At 43.5% G+C, this 19,309-nt stretch overlaps 1 protein-coding gene across 8 annotated transcripts in view; it reads left to right on the top strand.

The window, feature by feature from the left end:
• Positions 1–19,309, top strand: part of CAMKK1 (calcium/calmodulin dependent protein kinase kinase 1) — a 167,027-nt gene that overhangs the window by 111,027 nt on the left and 36,691 nt on the right. For all 8 annotated transcript variants that reach the window (XM_044994320.1, XM_044994318.1, XM_044994319.1 and 5 more), the window contains exons 8-9: positions 2,082–2,103; positions 7,265–7,353. In XM_044994320.1, the coding sequence (XP_044850255.1) occupies positions 2,082–2,103; positions 7,265–7,353 (111 nt within the window). The remainder of the gene's footprint in view (positions 1–2,081; positions 2,104–7,264; positions 7,354–19,309) is intronic.

The raw sequence follows: 19,309 nt of genomic DNA, 5'->3' as shown, positions 1-19,309 counted from the left end.
CGAGCTCAGGCTGTCTGACAGGCTTTCAGCTGAATGGTGTCACCATTGATAGCACTTCCCAGCAGGACGATCAGAAATACCAGGCAGGCTTTCCTTCTAAAATGTACTGTAGACAATCAAGTACAAAAGAAAACAAGGTGCAGGACAGAGTGAGCTATTGAGATGTAAGCACATTGGCTTGTTTATAGTTTAGTTTAAAAGTAGGATTTCATGCATCCATGTACACCAGGCAGAGCTTGGTGCTAAGAAAATTGAGAAGCTGAGATAGAGGAAATGGTAGAAGTATGAAATGCTGCCAAAAGCAGCTTCTTCCTAAGCCTGCAAAGAAAGACGAGTTGGCCTTAGTATATTGCAGCATGTTATAGTTGCATCTTGATCTGTTTTAACATCACTGCTGTATGGTAGCAAATAGGTCTTTGCTGTAAATAGAATGGTCTCACTTTACAGGTGAGAGTTTGCACTGGGATTTTGCTAGTGTTGCAGTATCTTGTTTAACTACTTGTGAGGGAAAGGTCTCCTTGGTTTTGGCAGATCACCCCCTAACAGTACAGGACCCTACTGCCTAGCTCAGACTATACATCTGACACAAAGGTGTCTAATGGTGGAATTGCATTGCTGGGAAACCCTATGCTATTATGGAGCAGTGATAGCCACCTCGGACTTTAGGCTACAACCCAATTCCCAGCCTAAGCCCTGTTTTTGCTCAGCAGACCCCAGTGAGCTGGTGTTACACCTGTTTACACCTGCATAAATTGAGGCAGAGAGAGATTTAAGTGATTGACCTAAGTTCACAGAGTGAGGCAGTGGCAGAGCCATAGATAGAGCCCAGGAGTCCTGCTCTAAGCATGGCGCCAGAGGGTGCTCAAGCCACCCTGACTGGAACCAGTGAGGGGAAAAAGTTCTCTGACCACTGTGCACAAGGTGCACACATACCTATAGTGAAATAGATATGTGCAACACGTCTTGAAGAACAGCAGTTACAGAAAGGTAGATTAACCGGTTTTTTAATTAATAAATATTTTTTTATTTGTATTTTATTAATTGAACCTTAAAAGGTTTGGTTTTATGAAAGAAAAACAAGTACCAGATGGTACCAGGCTGTGGCCCATCTATCCCTCCCCCACAGAAGTGTGAGGATTGCTTTACCCCCTTACTCCTGTGTGCCAGCTACCTACTGCACTGTGTGGTGGAGCAGCCTCTGCAGGGCTGCTACTGTTCCTTCTTCTGCACAGGGGGACAGAGCCAAGGCCCCAGTGTGCCTTCCAGCAGAGGAAATAATCTGCACTAGGAATAGGGCTGAGATAGGTGACTGGGATGTGGACAGATGGGATGGGGAGGGAGCAAACTCCTGGATCCAATGCCCCCCCTCCCCAATATGCCGTACAGCATAAGTGCCCCACTGTTCGCGGGGAGGGGGAAGTAATCTATAAGGCTGGTACACGTTATTCCCTGTCTCTCCTGCTCAGCCATAGCAGGGTGGGGAACTGGGATGCAGATTGGGACTCTGAGTCACAGGCTGGTTCCCAGGCTGGTTCTGGAGAAGTGCAATGCGCTGCTGCTTACTCAGCAAAGCCACGGTTTCACCCATAATAAAAATGAGAACACTCAGAGTTGTACAAACTAGAGCACGTTTCAAACTCATATAATTGCATCCATTTTATCTGTTGATAGTTACATAGCTATCCTGCCAATTTAATACATTACTAGTGAGGATACACATTCATACCGTATCATGTCTTGCTATTGATATTATTGCAGTGATACAAAAACAATGCTGTTATGCAAGAAGGGAAAATCAAATCAAGAGGGTCTGGAAGCCAGGAGAATGGAAGTAGGGTTAGTAAATTGGCATCTGTTGTCTCCCAGTTGGAGCTGGCCTGGGTAGTTATAGTTGTCTCTGCTAAAGCAACAAGCTCTTTTAATTCTGCATCGCCTTGTAGCCTTGTTGGGTGGGATAAATTGATTACAATGGTTCTGGGACTGTGTTTATTTTATAGGCAAATATGCTAGAAATGTGTGTCTGCACTAAACTGGATTCCTTCCCTCGTACCCATGGTTGCTTTTTTTTCTTTTTCTTTCAGTGTTTGACCTTCTGCGCAAGGGGTAAGTAGCCCGCAGGGGACTTTGGGGAATAGAATGTTTAGGTGTTTGCAGTTCTCATCAGATGGCAAGCCAGCGTCTGAATGGAGGAGGACTCATTCACTAACTCCCTGGGTGAAATGCAGAGGCGATGTGTAAGATGATGCCAGTTGTATGTCACTAAGTGGGTGCAAAGGAGACAGACTCTGATTGCCGTTACACCACTGTAAATCAGATACTCTATAGATTTTGTAGTCACTGAGATTTACACTGGCATAACTGCTTTCAGAATCTGGTGAAGGGAGTCTGACTTGATTAACTTACATGTCAAGTGGCCAGAAGAAGTTTTTAAATAATGTAAGTTAAAGTAACTTCCACCTTATAAGTATAGGGTAAGTTTCCTTAGACTTCCTTTCACTCGTTTACTCACCAGTGTCTAACCTTACACCAATCACTGTTGAATTCTCCCTCCCCCGAATTATTTGAGAGACAACATTTTGTAAAAGCAGGAGCTTTTCTACTTTCACACATTACGTTATCTAGATCTTTGGGATAGATACAGTTTACAGCAGATCCTGAAGAGCTTACAATCTTAATACGCAAGACAGGTCCAGGAAGGGAGAAGGGAAGTATTACTAACCACGTTTTTGAATGCCCCTGCCTCGGAGAGAGATGAAGCGGTCAAGGCCAGACAGAGAGCCTCTATCGCAGTGAGCAATGGAACACAAATCTGTATCATAGTCTAGTGCCTTTGCCACAAGACCATCCTTCCTTACTTGCTGCTTTGCTTTTGTTTCTCTTGGGTCCTAACACTCAATTTCAGTTCTTTAGATTCTGATGTGGGGTCTGCTTTTCTTTTTGCTGGGTCCGCCTGTGACGGGTTGGATCACAGAAACCCTCTTGGGAGCTGCCACCCGATGTGCCAAGACTAATTCTACCCCTGCTTTCCCTGCCAGCTCAGGACTCCAGCACCCTGTCTTGCTGAGCCAGACACTCCTGTCTGCTCCAACAAAGACCCAGGGTCTGAATTACTTGCCCCAAAGCTGCAGGTTTACCTGAAAGCAGCTTACAGAAGTGTTCCTGTCTTTAACACTCAGATGCCCAACTCCCAATGGGGTCTAAACCCAAATAAATCCATTTTACCCTGTATAAAGCTTATACAGGGTAAACTCATAAATTGTTCGCCCTCTATAACACTGATAGAGAGACATGCACAGTTGTTTGCTCCCCCAGATATTAATACATACTCTGAGTTAATTAATAAGTAAAAAGTGATTTTATTAAATACAGAAAGTAGGATTTAAGTGGTTCCAAGTAGTAACAGACTGAACAAAGTAAGTCACAAAGCAAAATAAAATGCGCAAATCTATGTCTAATCAAACTGAATACAGATAATCTCACCTTCAGAGATGCTTCAGTAAGTTTTTTCCTCAGACTGGACACCTTCCAGGTCTGGGCACAATTCTTTCCCCTGTTACAGCTCTTGTTCCAGCTCAGGTGGTAGCTAGGGGATTCTTTATGATGGCTCCTCTCCTCCCTTTGTTCTGTTTCACTCCTTTATATATCTTTTGCATAAGGCGGGAATCCTTTGTCTCTCTCTGGGTTCCCACTCCCTCCTTCTCAATGGAAAGACACCAGGTTAAAGATGGATTCCAGTTCAGGTGACATGATCACATGTCACTGCAAGACTTGATTGCCCACTTGCCAGCACACACGTAGACTGGAAGACTTACAGGTAAACACAGCCATCTGCAGACAATTGTCCTGGTTAATGGGAGTCATCAAGATTCCGAACCACCATTAATGGCCCACAGAGTTATATTTCATAGTTCTAGTTTCAGATACAAGAGTGATACATTTATACAGATAGGATGATCGCACTCAGTAGATTATAAGCTTTGTAATGATACCTTACAAGAGACCTTTTGCATGAAGCATATTCCAGTTACATTATATTCACTCATTAGCATATTTTTATAAAATTATATAGACTGCAATGTCACACTGCCAACATACGAATGTCCATACTGGGTCAGACCAGTAGTCCATCTAGCCCAGTATCCTGTCTTCTGACAGTAGCCAATGCAAGTGAGAACCTCTGCATGCTGTAGCACAGATGCATTCTGATGTGCATGTGATGCACAATTTTCAGTGTGACACGATAGTTGTTATTGCAGCAAACAATGACCATCACAGAGTAAAATGAGATGATCATTAGAATTTTCTGCTCCAAATGAGTAGAGGTGATGCTGAAAATGCCTTCCAGAGTACCACTGCCAGGTAGAAACATGGGCTGGAATCCTGGCTCAACCAAAAAAAACAACCACCAACAATACAGAGTTGCGATACGGTTTTAAAATGTCACAGCATATTCATGTGTCACTGCACCGTGTGGCAGGGTTGTTGCTATTAACGTTATTATAGTGGTGGGGTGATGGTTTTAGGCCTCATCTAGTAGAGGATGAAAAGCTGTTCACTGTCTAAGCCAATTGAAGGGTAGCCTTTTCCTGAACAGAGTCCATTGTGTTGTGTAGCATGTTGTGGTAGTTTAGGGCGTTTGGCACTGGCCTCACTCTACTCCGATTGAAGCCACTGTTAAAACTCCCACTGACTTCAGTGGCATGAGAGTCGAGACAGTGGTGAGCACCTTTGAAAATCCCACCCTTAGCAACCACTGAAGACAGTGATAGTCTTTCCATTGGCTTCATTTGGCTTTGGCTCAGGCCCTTACTTAGGGGTCAGTGGAAACACCCTTATTGATTTCAGTAGGCATCGGCTTGGGTCCTAAGGGTGTAATATTACAAGGTACTGAGCACCCTCAGTTACCATTTATTTCAAGGCAGGATTGAGCCATAAGTCTCTCCAGGACCTGTTACTTCTGCTTTGGAGCTAAACAGAAGAAATGGAACAAGACATGAAAGGAGAGTTGAACCATTGAGGCTTACGTGCACACTACAAAGTGAAGGTCTGATTGTAGCATAGGAAGGCATAGCCATGTTAAGTTTAATCTAGCTAGCACGGGTAACAGTAGTGGCAGCATGGGCCAGCAACCAGAGCATATACCCAGGATCCCTGGAGGGCTTGTACTCTGATTGCTAGTCCGTGCCAGATTAATGCTAATGCAGATATGCTTAGGCATGCTACAGTCAGACCTTCATTTTGCAGTGTAGACCAATCCAGAAGCTCCTCTTTCCAAACTCCCCTCCCATACTTTATTTAGGGCCAGGTTCAGCTCCCAAGGAAGTCACTGGGAGCCTTTCCATTGACTTTAATTGCACTTGGAATAGGCCTGTAATCCAGAAAAGAAGGAAGAAGGATCAGGAGAGCTAAATCTGCAGGGAGATTCCATACATTTTATTTCTCTTTATCACTTTTTTCTGGGCTGCCATCTCTTGCAGGTTAATGGTGACAGGATGAGAGGCAAGGAAGGTCTTACTGGTGATCAGGACAACAATTGTCCCTTTGGGGAAGGGAGAAAACTCTCTCTTGAGTCTCTGCACAGCTCAGAAAAGCCATTGCAATCAGCTGCAGCCACGAGGGGGGCTGTGCCACTCTTTTGAAGCAACTCTTCTACCTCTAGCAGATGGCAATTATACTTCATTAGCAGTCCTGTCGCTCCCATTGCTTCTCCCAGGATTCAGTGACATGAAAATGTTGCCATGTGATGGGGGAGGAAGTTGGAAATCAGTGACAAAAATGGAAACAGAGCATTAAGCTCATCAAGTGAAAGAAGTCGGCCGGGGGGTGGGGGGGCTAAAAAGCACAAAGAGTAGTTTTCTGACAGGAGAGATGCAGTGCTGCCAGCTTCCTTGAACTCTATAGGATGGGGGGTGGACAGGGTGGTTAAAAGAAAGGATAGCTGCTGATAAGTTGCTGGAGACCTTTTTTGCTGTCATTCTGTTGTGCATTGATTCTCAACCAGGGCTCAATCCTGCAAGATGCTGAGGACTCTAGCTCGGATCCAGCACAGCATTTAAGCACATGCTTAAGTCTCCTGAAGTCAGTGGGAATACTCACACGCTTAAAGTTAAAGAGTGCTTTGCTGCTTCGGTGCCAAATACATTGCAGAATCAGGCAGAATCCTGCAAGATGTCATCATTGAGAGTTGAATGTGCCCCTTACCTCTCCGAAAGTGCTAAGCAGCTTGTAGGGTCTAGGCCCTATATTGCCATTTACGCTTGGCTCTCACCTGTGGGCAGGGGAGAGGAGGGTCACTTAAGAGATTCTGCACGTCCATTAACAATGAAGACATAAAGGGGGCCACCAGGGCGGGGAAAAGGGAGCTTTCAATCCACCTGCTCACTCCTGGGACTTTTTCCCAGCTGTACTGAACCTTGAACAGGAAAACAGGGTTTTTAGAGCTGCTAAAATGATAAATCAGAAATATTTTCATGTTAATGTCAAATCCTACAAGGGAATATTTAGCTCTTAGTCTGGTCTCATTGAAACCTGGACGACACTGGTTTTATTGCCCTTTTCTTCAGGAGCAAATCCTAACTAGCATAATGTCAAATCAGAATCAGGTCTTTGGAAGACTACTTTTGATATGCAAATCATATGCCAACTGTGTGGTGCTTGTAAAGGCCATAAAGCAATATACCAACAGCAGTTTCTTTCTGTGAGACTGATAGTAATGGTTGTGACATGCTCCTTTAATAAGTGATACAATAATAAATAATACAGTTTTGCACTTTTTATAACACTTTTCATCCATGGTTGTCAGTGTTTCACATTGGGGTAGGTACTATCCTGATTTTACAGAAGAGGAAACAGACAATTAGGGCCTGATTTTTAGAAGTGCTGAGTATGCCCAGTTCCCATTGCCTTCAGCTGGAGTTGTGGGTGCTCAGTCCTCTGAAATGAAGTCCTAGGGATCAGATTTTCAGAAGAGCTCAGCTCCCATTTAGGCACCAAAGTAAATGGCCAGATTTTCCAATGAGCTGAGCATGCTGGGTCTTTTGAAAATCTATCCCTAAATGTCAGAATGGGAGATGCCAGATGATGAGCACTTATGTAGGTACCTGAATGGGAGCTGAGCTCTTTTGAAAATCTGGCCCCCCCATTGTGGTTACTGACCACTTTTGTAAATCTGGTCTGAAATGACTTGCCCAAGATCATGCAGAGTCACCAACAGAAATAAAACCCAAGAGCTCTGGTTACTAGCTGACTGCCTTTTTCCTTACAGACCTGTCATGGAGGTGCCAACTGACCAGCCATTCACTGAAGAGCAGGCTCGGCTCCACTTTAAGGACATTGTCTTGGGCATAGAGTACTGTGAGTACCAAGATCAGTTGCACCTTTACAAAGCATTGCATTGACCTACATTCTTGTTTGAAGCCAACCTTTTGGTCAGTGGTGAACTGTCAGGAGTAAAAGGATACTCTCTAATCATATATGGAGGGGTCTGCAAGATTGGCAATGACCCGTCTCAGCCTGGTTTTGTATAGGCCATATCACAGTTATTCAGTGGCAGCCGTTCTTTAAAGTGGCACTATGAAAACGATTAGTAATTTTTTTTTGTTAACTCTCTTGGATAGAAATTGTAGACTTTAATCCTTACAGCTGCGCCAAGCTTGGCTGAAGCCAGGAAACAGCATTTGCAAAGACACAGGCAAAGAAAGTCAATTAGCTTCAGTTGAAGTGAATTTGCGCTGCTTCCAGCTGAGCTGTGGGGGATGAGCTTGCAAGTGGCAGCTGGAGGGCATCTGTCCTTGTCTGCTCCCTTTGGAATGCATCTCAGTGACTCATCATTACTCAGGGCTGTGACATGGAGAGAACATGCCACCTCATCACCTGCCATCACAGCTGGTGGCTTATGTATTTCACAGAAGCCTCATTCAGTATTCAGCATCTATATATATTTTAATGGGCTATTGCACAATTTATTTTAATAAATCAAATATTGTGTTTCTCCCTCTAACCTGGCAGATGAGTTCTCAAGTATTTTGGGCCAGATTCTCACCTAAAATCCAGGCTTGAGCACTACAAAAGGGCCAGATTTTATCCTTAAATGGTATTCAGGGAATTTCCCTGGCATAAGGGAACTGGCATATCACTGCTGACATAAAGATAATAAGACAGCCCCTATGCCAGCTGCCTCACACCACGTGTAGGGAAATGTTGGGGGAGGAAGGGAGTGGTTGTGTGGTGAACCCTATGCTAGTGGGATAAGAGCAACCTTTGACTGGTTAGCTCTTACTGGGTCCGATGCACACTGGCCCTCAGGAATCAGGATCAAAGATCCATTTATGGACTCCTTGATGCTCCTTCCTTTTCTGCACTGAGCAGAGATCTAGCATTCCAGAGCTCCCAGGTCCTCCAAGATATTTAGGCACCTAACTCACATTGACTTCAGTGGGGGTTAGGCACTTAAATACCTTGGAGAATCTGGGCCTCAGAGAGTAGGAATGAAATCCTGGCTCCATTGACGTTAAAGGCAAAATTTGATTTAGTTGGGGATTGGTCATACTTTGAGCAAGGGGTTGGACTGGATGTCCTCCTGAGGTCCCTTCCAACCCTGATATTCTGTGATTCTATGAAAACTCTTGTTAACTTCAGTGAAAAGGCCATAAGGCAATATACCAACAGCAGTTTCTTTCCATGAGACTGATAGTAATGGCTGTGACATGCTTCTTTAATAAGTGATATAATAATAAATAATACAGTTTTGCACTTTCTATAACACTTTTCATCCATGATTGTCAATGTTTCACACTGGGGTAGGTATTGTCCTGATTTTACAGGCATTATCCTGATTATCCAGGATTTCACTCTAGGGATCTCATCATACAGCCTTTATTCAGGTCAGTAGCTTCATTGACAACTTTAGTAAAGCTATCTATGGGCTGGTTTGCGTTACCCTCACATATTGAATCACACCTTCCAACACAAGCTGTGAGTAGTAAGTCAGAGTTGAAAGATCAGACCATATGGAGACTTCTAGATATGTAACCTAACCTGTTTTGCTTCCATAGTCTGAAATGCAACATTTTCCACTGTTTCAACCCTTAGGAAAAATCTGTTTGTTTTACTGAACCAGAGGGAATAATTTCTAAATCACTTCCACTGACCATGTTTTTAAAAAGCAAAGACATAGCCTTGTCAGTCTAAAAGAAATGTATTATCCTGTAATCTGTACTTAGAGCCTTGTCTGCCTTCAGTTAATTGGATCTCAGAAAGACACAGGGAGCGCTACTGCTCTCCCCATAGGCTAAACAAAGCTTTAGGTATTGCTTGGCTATTTTACAGAAGAGCCGTCTCTGAAAGGGTAACTGGAATGTGAATGTCCCTAACGAGAACAGCAGGCTTTGCTGAGATGAAGGAAGATCATTCACAAGGCCATATTCATATCACACGCTGCAATACATTAATTCTGTCTTCCACCTGAAACTAAAGGGACAGTACCAGCCACTGAATGGAAATGAAATAAATACTTACAGTCAATGGGATTGTACTATGAGTTAAGGCTGCAGGGTCCAAGACCATTTTGCCAGTAGTTTATAGGTTATAAAAATTGTAGTTTTTGTTATTAATGTTTATATTCTGCTAGTGCCTAGATGCCTCCACAGAGATCGGGGCCCTGTTTTGCTTGGCACTGGGTGTGCATGTAGTAAATGACAGCCCCATGCCCCAAAATATTTACAGTCTAAAAGATAATCCAAAAAAAGTGGATGGGGGGAGGTGGGATGAGACTGGGTAACAAAAACAAATAAGATGTTTTAGTAGTGATAATAGCAAAAACAATAGGATGTTTTGTTTTAAGCTTTTGGGTAACCATTTGTTTTATTAGCTGCTAAAAGTTAAGAAATGTGCTCTGTTGCAACTGCTGTGTAAATGCATAGCAATTACTATGTAATTACAGAGAAAAGTGTACCATTTGTGCATACTGAGGGAAAGTGTTGCCAGGCAATCCAAAGATTGCAAGGTAATTTTAATGTAAGCATACATAATTGTTATGTAATTTGCTAGACTCAATAACTATGCAGCTGTTCTAAGCTCACAATGTTCACAGCAGTAACTGCATCATTGCTAGTTGTGTTTTATTAAATTAGATGTTAAAAACTGGATTCTTGTCACAAACTGGAATGTATTAATCAAGAACAATATGCTGTATGTTGTATGTAAGGCATCTTGTTTTAGATGGAAAATGGCTGACTGAATACAGGCCTGCCTATGTGAGGCTACGTCTTCACTACCCGCCGTATCGGCGGGTAGCAATCGATTTCTCGGGGATTGATATATCGCGTCTCATCTAGACACAATATATCGATCCCCGAATGAGCTCCTGTCGACTCCGGAACTCCACCAACCCGAACGGCGGTAGCGGAGTCGACATGGGGAGCCGCGGACGTCGATCCCGCGCCGTGAGGATGGTAGGTAATTCGATCTAAGATACTTCGACTTCAGCTACGTTATTCATGTAACTGAAGTTGCGTATCTTAGATCGATTTCCCCCGTAGTGTAGACCAGCCCTAATACTGTAGAAATATTGGCTTAAGTTAATTATTGGTGCCCGTCACAGAGTCGGCTGGCCCCATAAGGAGAGTTGGGCTTAGCCCCACCTGTGCCTAATTATCGGTTGCCAGTGGTTGAGTCAAGTGTCCATGCATCACCCAATGGTAGCCAGGGATTGGTGCTTCTTATAAAAGGAAGCCTGCTCAGTTGAGAGAGAGCCACCTGTAGGGAGATTCTTATTGGGATATAGCATTAGAGAGAAGACTGGAGCAGAAGTTTTCCCTACCAGCCAGAGGCAAAGACCTGGCTGGAGCTGTGTGCAGTGACAGGCAGGAACAAAAACCCTTAGGAGAGTCATAGTGGACTGCAGAGCGCTGTGAGGTGCCCCGATTGAGCAGGGGAAGACCTAGCATGAGGCTACCAGATGTCTGCTTTTGTTTTCTTGATCAGTGTTGTTTTAGTAAACTAGATTCTGGAGTATCTGATATACACAGGAGTCTGGGACATTTCTTCAGAAAACTGAGGTATTGGCAGGATCTGATGCTAAATGAGATGAAATTCTGTTACAGTGCCCTTCCTGAATCTGTGCTACAAGCCATCAGCATTTACCTTTCCTTGCCAGTGTGACAGTGAATGGCACAAGATTAGCTGACCAAGAGGGACACTACAATGGGTGACAAAAGTGTCCCCAAACCATTGGTGTTTTATTTTATTAATTTCATTTATTTAAATATAATTCCAGTTGCTCCTGCCTAAACTCTAGGTAGGGTGTGCACATTCATGTGTGTTTGTGTTGTCCATGTATGTTTGTACACACACAGGTAGATCCCAATTCAGCAAATCACTTAAACACATGCATAACTTTAAGCACATAAGTAATCCCATCTTTATTCAACAGGGCCCTGATCAAAGAAAGCAGCCCTGTTCAGGAAAGCGCCATATCCACATGCTCAAGTGCTTTTCTTAGTATTGTAAAGTCATTTCCTGAACTGGGAGTGAAAGCGCTCTGCCATGTGCTTAAGTAGCATTGAAGCCAATGGGAGTTAAGCACATGCTCAAGTGCTTTGCAGAACAGAGTTGGGGATGTCCACATGCTTAAAATTAAGCATGTGCTGCACTTAAGTGTCTTCTGAAACAGGGCCATGATGATGTATTGTGCACTTAGATAATGCATTTCAGTTGAGCAACTCAAAGAGCTTAACAAACATTATTTAAGCTTCACAATACCCCTGGAGAGAAAGCAAGTGTTATCCCCATTTTACAGACTGGGAAACTGAGTTGTCCAAAAGTTACCTTGACTTATGTAATGAGACAGTAGCAGAGCTACAAATAGAATACACAAGTCCTGACTCCTGTTCCCCAGTCCTAATCCCTAGACAACACTTCCTACCCAATACAGAGAACAAATCATTGTTTTTCTTTAATATCGGCTAACAGTTCTAGAACCTGGAATCTCTGTAAATAGGAGTGGCACAACATTTCAGAGTCAGACCATCTTCCACCCTAAACAAGGTTGAAAATGTTTAAAACAACCCATGACAAATCTACAGATTTGCTGGAGTAAAAAGAAAACCCCATTTATTTGCTTAGAGTATTTTATTTTTGACATCTTGAATACAGTTAGTAAGATTTCTTCCAGGTTGACTTAATGCTAATTTTCTTGTCAATAACCAAGCTTTAAATTGGTTTGCTGAATAATGATGAATTGGATGTCCTGCAGATTTGCTTTGGCAGGTGAACCATGGAAACCAGCACCAGGTAAAGTAAGTAAAAGAAGAAGGATGTTTTTTCCACAGCTGTCAGGCTGACATCTCTTAACGAGAAATCTCTCTCTTGCTGGGAATTGACATTTGGTTTAACAAAAGGAGGTGGAGGCTACACTACATCTCTTTCCAAATTGGCTCTGTAAGTGTGTGTGCATGCGTGCACGCATGTGCACGTTTGAGGTGCGGGTGAGAGAGAAAAGGCTTGTTATATAAAATTGCACCAAGCAATCCATTTATCAATATGGGGTTTGGCAAGCACACAGTCACTGCAATACTCTTTTGAAGCCTGAATGTTCCTGAAGTCCTTATTCGGGCAAAGCTCTAGGACTTCAGAATTCAGCCGTGTCTGCCTGTGCATGTCTGGGTATTCAATTACTGCACTCACAAGACAGACATTATAATTTAAACTAAATTCTTAGTGAGTCAGAATGCTGATTCACTCTCCAAGGGCCTGCTTTATGAATGAAGCTTTCACAATGATGTCATTGTTTGTTCAGTCTCCTTGGATTTGGAGTAGAAAGCATCATACCTTAAGGCAGTGGTCACCAAATGGTCGATCACGATCAACTGGTCAATCCTAGAGGATCCCCTAATCGATTGCAATCTCCAGTGGTGCAGCGGGGCTCCCAGAAGTGGCCAGCACATCTCTGGGGGCAGGGGGACAGGGGTCTTCCTCTGTGCGCTGCTCCTGCCTGCAAGCACCACCGCCGCAGCTCCCATTGGCTGGGAACAGGGAGCTATGGCCAATGGGAGCTGCGGGGGTGGTGGTTGCAGAGAGGGGCAGCGCATGGAGGCACATGCCCCCCAGCCATGGTTGCGTTGGCCCCTTCCAGGAGCGGCGTGGGGCCAGGGTAGGCAGGGAACCTGCCTTAGCAGGAGCCACGCTGCACCACCAACTAGGAGCCACTGGAGGCCACACCCCAGCTCTGAACCCACTCCCGAAGCCAGCACCCCGAACCCCAACCCTCTACCCCAGCTCATTGAAAGTGAGTGAGGGTGGGGGAGAGCAAGTGGGGGGGTGGAGTGGAGTGAGTGGGGCAGAGCTTTGGGGGAGGGGCTCCTTCTGCTTTGCCCCCTCCATTCCTGAATTCTTTGTAACCGTAGACAAAATGTTCCATTTTGTGGCTTTGGGAATTGGAGAGTTAAAACTCCTCCACCCACCCCCTCTCTGGGCCTCCCCGAAGTGGCTGTGTTTCACTGGTACCAAATGGATATAGAGTAAATGTTTGTGGCATCCTTTACGAGGACTGTGTTGATGTAAAGTGTTTTTGTAATTGTATTTGTTACTATTAAGTATTGTAAGAGTTTAAAATTTATTGTTAAAATATTTTTCTAAGCATGAAATTGAAAGGAGACCATTCCCTCTTACTGTATGTAAGTAAAGGTCCAGTGTAAACACTGACATGCCATAACAATTTATATAACATCTTCCTCATCTCACTACAGAATTAGAGATTTTGGCCTGTATGTGTTTACTATAGCTGGGTTTAACTAGAATCTCAAATGTGACCCCCCCTGAACCCTTCAAAATTTTAGGGTGAGGTTGGGTTCAGATACCTGGATCGGGCCCAAACTCTACAGTTTTAATGGTCAATTAGCTTCATTTTGTAAGAGCCTGACTCTGGGGTCTTTACACAGGCTAAACTCCCATTGGCTGCAGTGGGAGTTATACCATAGTAAAGATGAACTGCAGGATTTGTTCCTTTGCATTTTATCTGCAAGATCACAGGAAGCTGGAACAGCTGCAGTTGCTGTGAGTGAAATGAAGAAAATCCATTCTTTCTGCCACTTTTGCACTAGGAAATGTAAAGTCTCTCTATTGATTGTGTTACGGAAAACCCGCTTTGCTTACTATGTGGCAGGACTACTGTCCACTCAAGGGAACCCCTGTCATCTGTTAGTTGAACTAGTGGGTCAGAAAGAGGAACAGGAAAGGATAATGAAGTGCAGCTCAAACCATTGGGAAGTTACCTTTCCAGCAGTACAGTCACACAAAGCAATTCTCAGTAAAATCCCCCACCAGCTTCTGGAGCCCTGCACCGTACACTAAACCCAGAACAATATAAATGCCTGCTGTGCTGATCAAAAGCTGGCTTTTCCAAGATAAGGCGTAATCTTTCTTCTGTACCATCAATATGTGAATATAATTCCCATTATCTTAAAAGGGGAATTAAGTAAATAAATCAACAGAAGAGTCAATTGCAGTGTGTTTGTTTTAAGAGTATTCTCAGGACTGTTATCAAGAGATGGGTAAATTCAAACACTGGTGACATGGCAAATAAAAGCCCTGGTGTACCCAGGGTCTTGTTTTGGATTTTGTCAGCTGCACATTCTGCATGACACATCTGTTGTGTGGGCTTTTGCAAATGTGGCTGTAAGCACGTAATGTACATGGAGAAGGAAGGGATGGTCTTGTGATTAAGACACTGGCATGGAACTCAGGAGATTTGGGTTCAGTTCCTAGCTCTACCATAGACTCCCTGTGTGACCTTTGTAAGTCACTTAATCTCTCTATGAATCAGTTCCCATCTGTAAAATAAGGATAATAATCCTTCTTTTCTCCCACTTCTTGTCTGTTTAATTTGAAGACCCATCTAGGCAAGGACTGTCTTTTACTATGTCCATACACAGCACCTAGCACAGTGGGGCCCTGATTTCAACTGGGCCCTAGGCACTGCTGAAATATAAACAGTAAGAACATAGCCAGTGTTTGTGTGTATTGTAATAAATCTATTATGTCCTGTTTCTCCCGCCTCTCATTAAATGTTCTTCCCCGACCTTGCTAAATGCCTGTAAAATGTTGGTTTTAGTGTAGGAGATTCTGGCACTTCTGCCTAATCCGTGACAACTGATTTTGCTTATGCTGTGAATTCAAAGTTTCCGAAGAGCTTAGCTGCCAGAAGCTCCCATTATGAAGTTTTGTGGCCATATTTTCCAAGGAGCTGAGTAGCCAAAATGCACTCACTGTGCTGACCTCTGTTGAAAATCTGGCCGTGTGTCCAGGGGCTGATCCCTCCTGAAAATTCTGGCCCATGTGGCTTGGTCAAGGTCATAAAGCAATTCGGTGTTAGACTAGTGAATGAAACCCAGAAGTCCTGATTTACAATCCTCTGCACTGAACACTAGGCTAAATATACAAGGTGTAAATGGTCACAGGAAGCAGGCTGTCTCTTAAATGTAGCCACTGGTATGTCCACTTGCTTTGGATCATTCTTGGTGTCTGTGGAACACTGCAAACTGGCATAGAAGCCTTGCTTCAAAGAACAGCATTTCGTTTTAAGCTTTATCGGCTGCTGCTGCTGCAGCTTCCTTGGTAGGGTGTTAAATCATTTCTCCACTACAGGGCTGATGTGAGGGTAATACTAAGCAGACTCTGCAGCAGCACCATATGGATTGCTTTTGCCCTTGAACAGTAACAGGCTTCTGTTTTAATCAAATATAATTCAGCACCAGCCTTAGTAAATAGCATTATGTGCTAATATGTGGCAATTTTTTGTAATGGGGTTTTGGAGAGTTAGTAATGAAGTGCCCGGGCCCTGGGATTTCCAGCAGGGAGAGCAGAGAAGGAAGCTGTTTTAAAAGACAATGGGGAATCATCTCCCATTTCCCCCTCCTGCTTTTTTCTGCTGGTTGGTATAGATGAACAATTCCCAAATGTCTGCTTTTGAATGACAAGCACAGCCTATTTTAGAGTCTGAAAGTGGATGTGTCTAGAAATGAGGGAAGAGAGGGTTCTCATTTAAAGGTGAGTTTAGTGATTCTGAAATGTGTTGTATTATCACCCCTGAAGGATGGCATGGTGATGGGTACTGTAAAAGGACCAGAACAAACAGATGTGGTCTTTTCATGCTTCATTAGCAATAAGGAATGCAGCAGACAGGCAGAGTTGTAGGAAAGAGATCTGGACTGAGTATGCACAGAGAGAGAAACCTGTGTTTATCCAGTAGCAGCCTGACTACCAAACTAGGTTCCTCCTGAAACCTGACCCTCTTTTTCACACAGTCAACCTGTGGAACTCGTTGCCAGGGAGTTGTGAAGGCTAAAAGTATAACTGGGTTCAGAAAAGAATTAGATAAGTTCATGGAGGATAGATCCATCAGTGGCTATTAGCCAAAATGGTCAGGGATGCAACCCCATGCTCTGGGTGTCCCTAAGCCTGTGACTGCCAGATGCTGGGGCTGGATGACCAGGGATGGATCACTCAATAGTTGCCCTGTTCTGTATATTCCCTCTCAAGTATCTGGCATTAGCCACTGCCAGAGGACAGGATAGTGGGATAGATGGACCATTGGTCAGACCCACTCTGGCCATTCTTATGGTCTCCAGTCCCACTCATCATACCACAGTGCATTCATTGAAAGAGTACAGCCTAGGGAGGCTTCCCTGCAGCACCGTATGTCTGTGACACCAATTTTTCAGTGTTCTACAATAATGGTGCAGCACAATGCAATTTACAGTTGTATTTCCCTTGGGAGTAGTCCCATTAGTGTGTCACACTGGGTGAATGGAGTATTGTTGGATGCTGACCTGGCTGGAGCACCTACAGAGGTCAGAGGAGGATTGACAGCAAGGGTGACATTTGTGATAGTAGTTCTTGAGGGTTTCTCATTTTGATGTCATTGAAGTAGTTTGGATTCAGCTAACTTTGCACATGAGCCTGCAAGCACTCTGACCCCAGTTCAAAAAAGAATTTAAGTATCTGCTTAACTTTAATCACTCAGGCTTAAGTGCTTTGCTTCATCAGTGGATGCTTTGCTTCATCAGGGCCTCAGAACACAGATGTCCTGCTGATCTCCTGGAGCTTTCTCAATGGGAACTCTGTGTCTAGAATGTTTGCAGGATCAGACTCTTGCTGATATGAGTCAAGAACAGCAAAATGTAGCACCAAACCCTTCCAGCATTTCTGCATTAAAGTCCCTCTGTGTCTCTTCAGGCCTGTCATTCAGGAGCATAGAGACACCACTCTTGAGAAGCTGGTGAAGTGGGCAGTGAAGGAGGTGGAGGAGGACAAAGTTGAAACAAATACATCAAGAGTTTTGGAGGGATGTAAGCCAACCTGGGACTGATATGGGTTAGGAAAAACTTTCCACATGGGCAGGTTATCCCATAAGTGCCTGCTGTGTGTTTATTTGCACCTTCCTTTGAAGCAGCTGATACTAGCCACTGTCAGAGCATCCTGCAGTAGATGAACCATTGGTCTGATCCAATATGGCAGGCCTCATGTTCTTATACTAATAAATGATAGCCTTAGATTTTCAGCGGTTTTGTACTATACATCCATAACCATATTTCCTCACTGCTAGCATCAATTAAGTGAAAATGCATTGTTTTTAAAAAAAACATTAAAAGCCAAGTTTGCAAAAGTTTGGGTGATTCAATTTTATGGGGCCCACATTTAGACACCTACAACCTGATTTTCAGAGTTACTGAGCATTCAGCTGCACTGATTTCAGTTGGAGTTGTGGGTACTAAGCATCTCTGATAATCAAGCTCCTTGTGTATGAGGTTGGGCCTTCCAAATTAGTAGACATGCTTGAAAATTCTGTGCCTCACCTTCACCATTAGTAATAATTGCCTCTCTCACAAGGGCTGTTGTGAAACTCGATTATTGGATGTTTATAAGATGTTTAGAGATTCCTGGATGGAAGATGCTATAAGAAGGATAAGAATTATTATTAAGATCCAAATAGTGCCTGAATTGCTGCTGTTTTCCCACAGAAATGAAGGATGACTCTAATAAAACTGAATTTAACCGAGAGCTCCAGAAGCAGATTTTCCCCCACGGGCTTTAACTGTAATATCGTACAATGTTTCATTTTCATTATGAAGCAGTATTGATTTATTTTTTAAATCAGGTCTGTCAGTTAGCATTGAGACAGCAGAGCAACTTGTACACAGGGAGCTTGTTATAGTGAGCAGCCAATCTCAGCACTAAAGAGCAAAACAATTTCCAGCCAAAATGAACAACTGAAACCATTTGTTTGAAGTCTTTGACAAATCATCTGCTCTGAGATTTTTTTTACCAGAAAACTGTGTTCTGATTGGGCCAGATCTATATTGATTTACACTACTTTAGGATCAGACCTATTATCTTTATACTGGAGTAACAGTGACTGCATTATTTGGCTGTCTCTGAGACTCCCTAGAGTGGTTGTTGCACTCAGGATCTTGGGTACGTGGAAGGAGTGTGATCAGATTACAGCTCTGCTCATTCTACTGTAGGTAAACATCAATCAGAAAGGTTTCTCAAAGCCAAGTGCCATGGTATGGTCCAGAGAAAAGACCAACTGGTTTATGGCTAATCAAGCAATGTCTTCAGTTGCTGAGAGAAGAGAACAAATGTCTCATTACAGCATTTGTCTCTACAATAGTTGAAGATCATCTGTTAATGTTGGATTCTTGTCTGCTGGACCAGGTGAACCACATCAGTCCGCAGCATAGGACTGAAATGCTGACTGCTTCATATCAGCCTGGAAAACCAGCCTCAGTTCATACCAGTACACAGCAGTCAGATATATTAGGGAGAAAATAATTATTTATTCATACCAGTGGTGCTGGCCTGAAAGTGTGCTCTGACTTACTGGGTGGGGGAATGCATGTTCGGGACACGATCGAGATGCCCTGAACAGCTTTTATAAAGTGTGCAGTCACAAGCTGAAATAACTCCCTACCAGTGCTGCCTACAAGCAAAAGTGGGTGAATGTTGAGGCTCACACTGATTCCCTGGCTAGACGCGCCACATTTGTCTCTGGAGGAACTGGGGGAGTGCTGGTAAGGACTTCCTAGAATAGGTTTAGATAAGAATTAGTATTTGTTTTTGTTAAGTTTATTTTGATGAGTGTTGATCTGTATGTCCTTCTATACAATATGTTCATACAGCTCTGCTGTCTTGTTATATGTGTTTAGTTCATAGTTTTTAATACTTAGAACCAAGAAAAGGTAGTATTGTTAATTTCCCTCACCTTGTGGCTGATGTTTCTGGTGATAATGAACAATAGGCTTAACATGAT

This window comes from Mauremys mutica, chromosome 19 (genome assembly GCF_020497125.1).
Source record: "Mauremys mutica isolate MM-2020 ecotype Southern chromosome 19, ASM2049712v1, whole genome shotgun sequence".
Classification (NCBI taxonomy): Eukaryota; Metazoa; Chordata; order Testudines; family Geoemydidae; genus Mauremys; species Mauremys mutica.
Note: the sequence above shows the minus strand (reverse complement) of the source record. Positions and strands in the feature narration are given on the sequence as shown.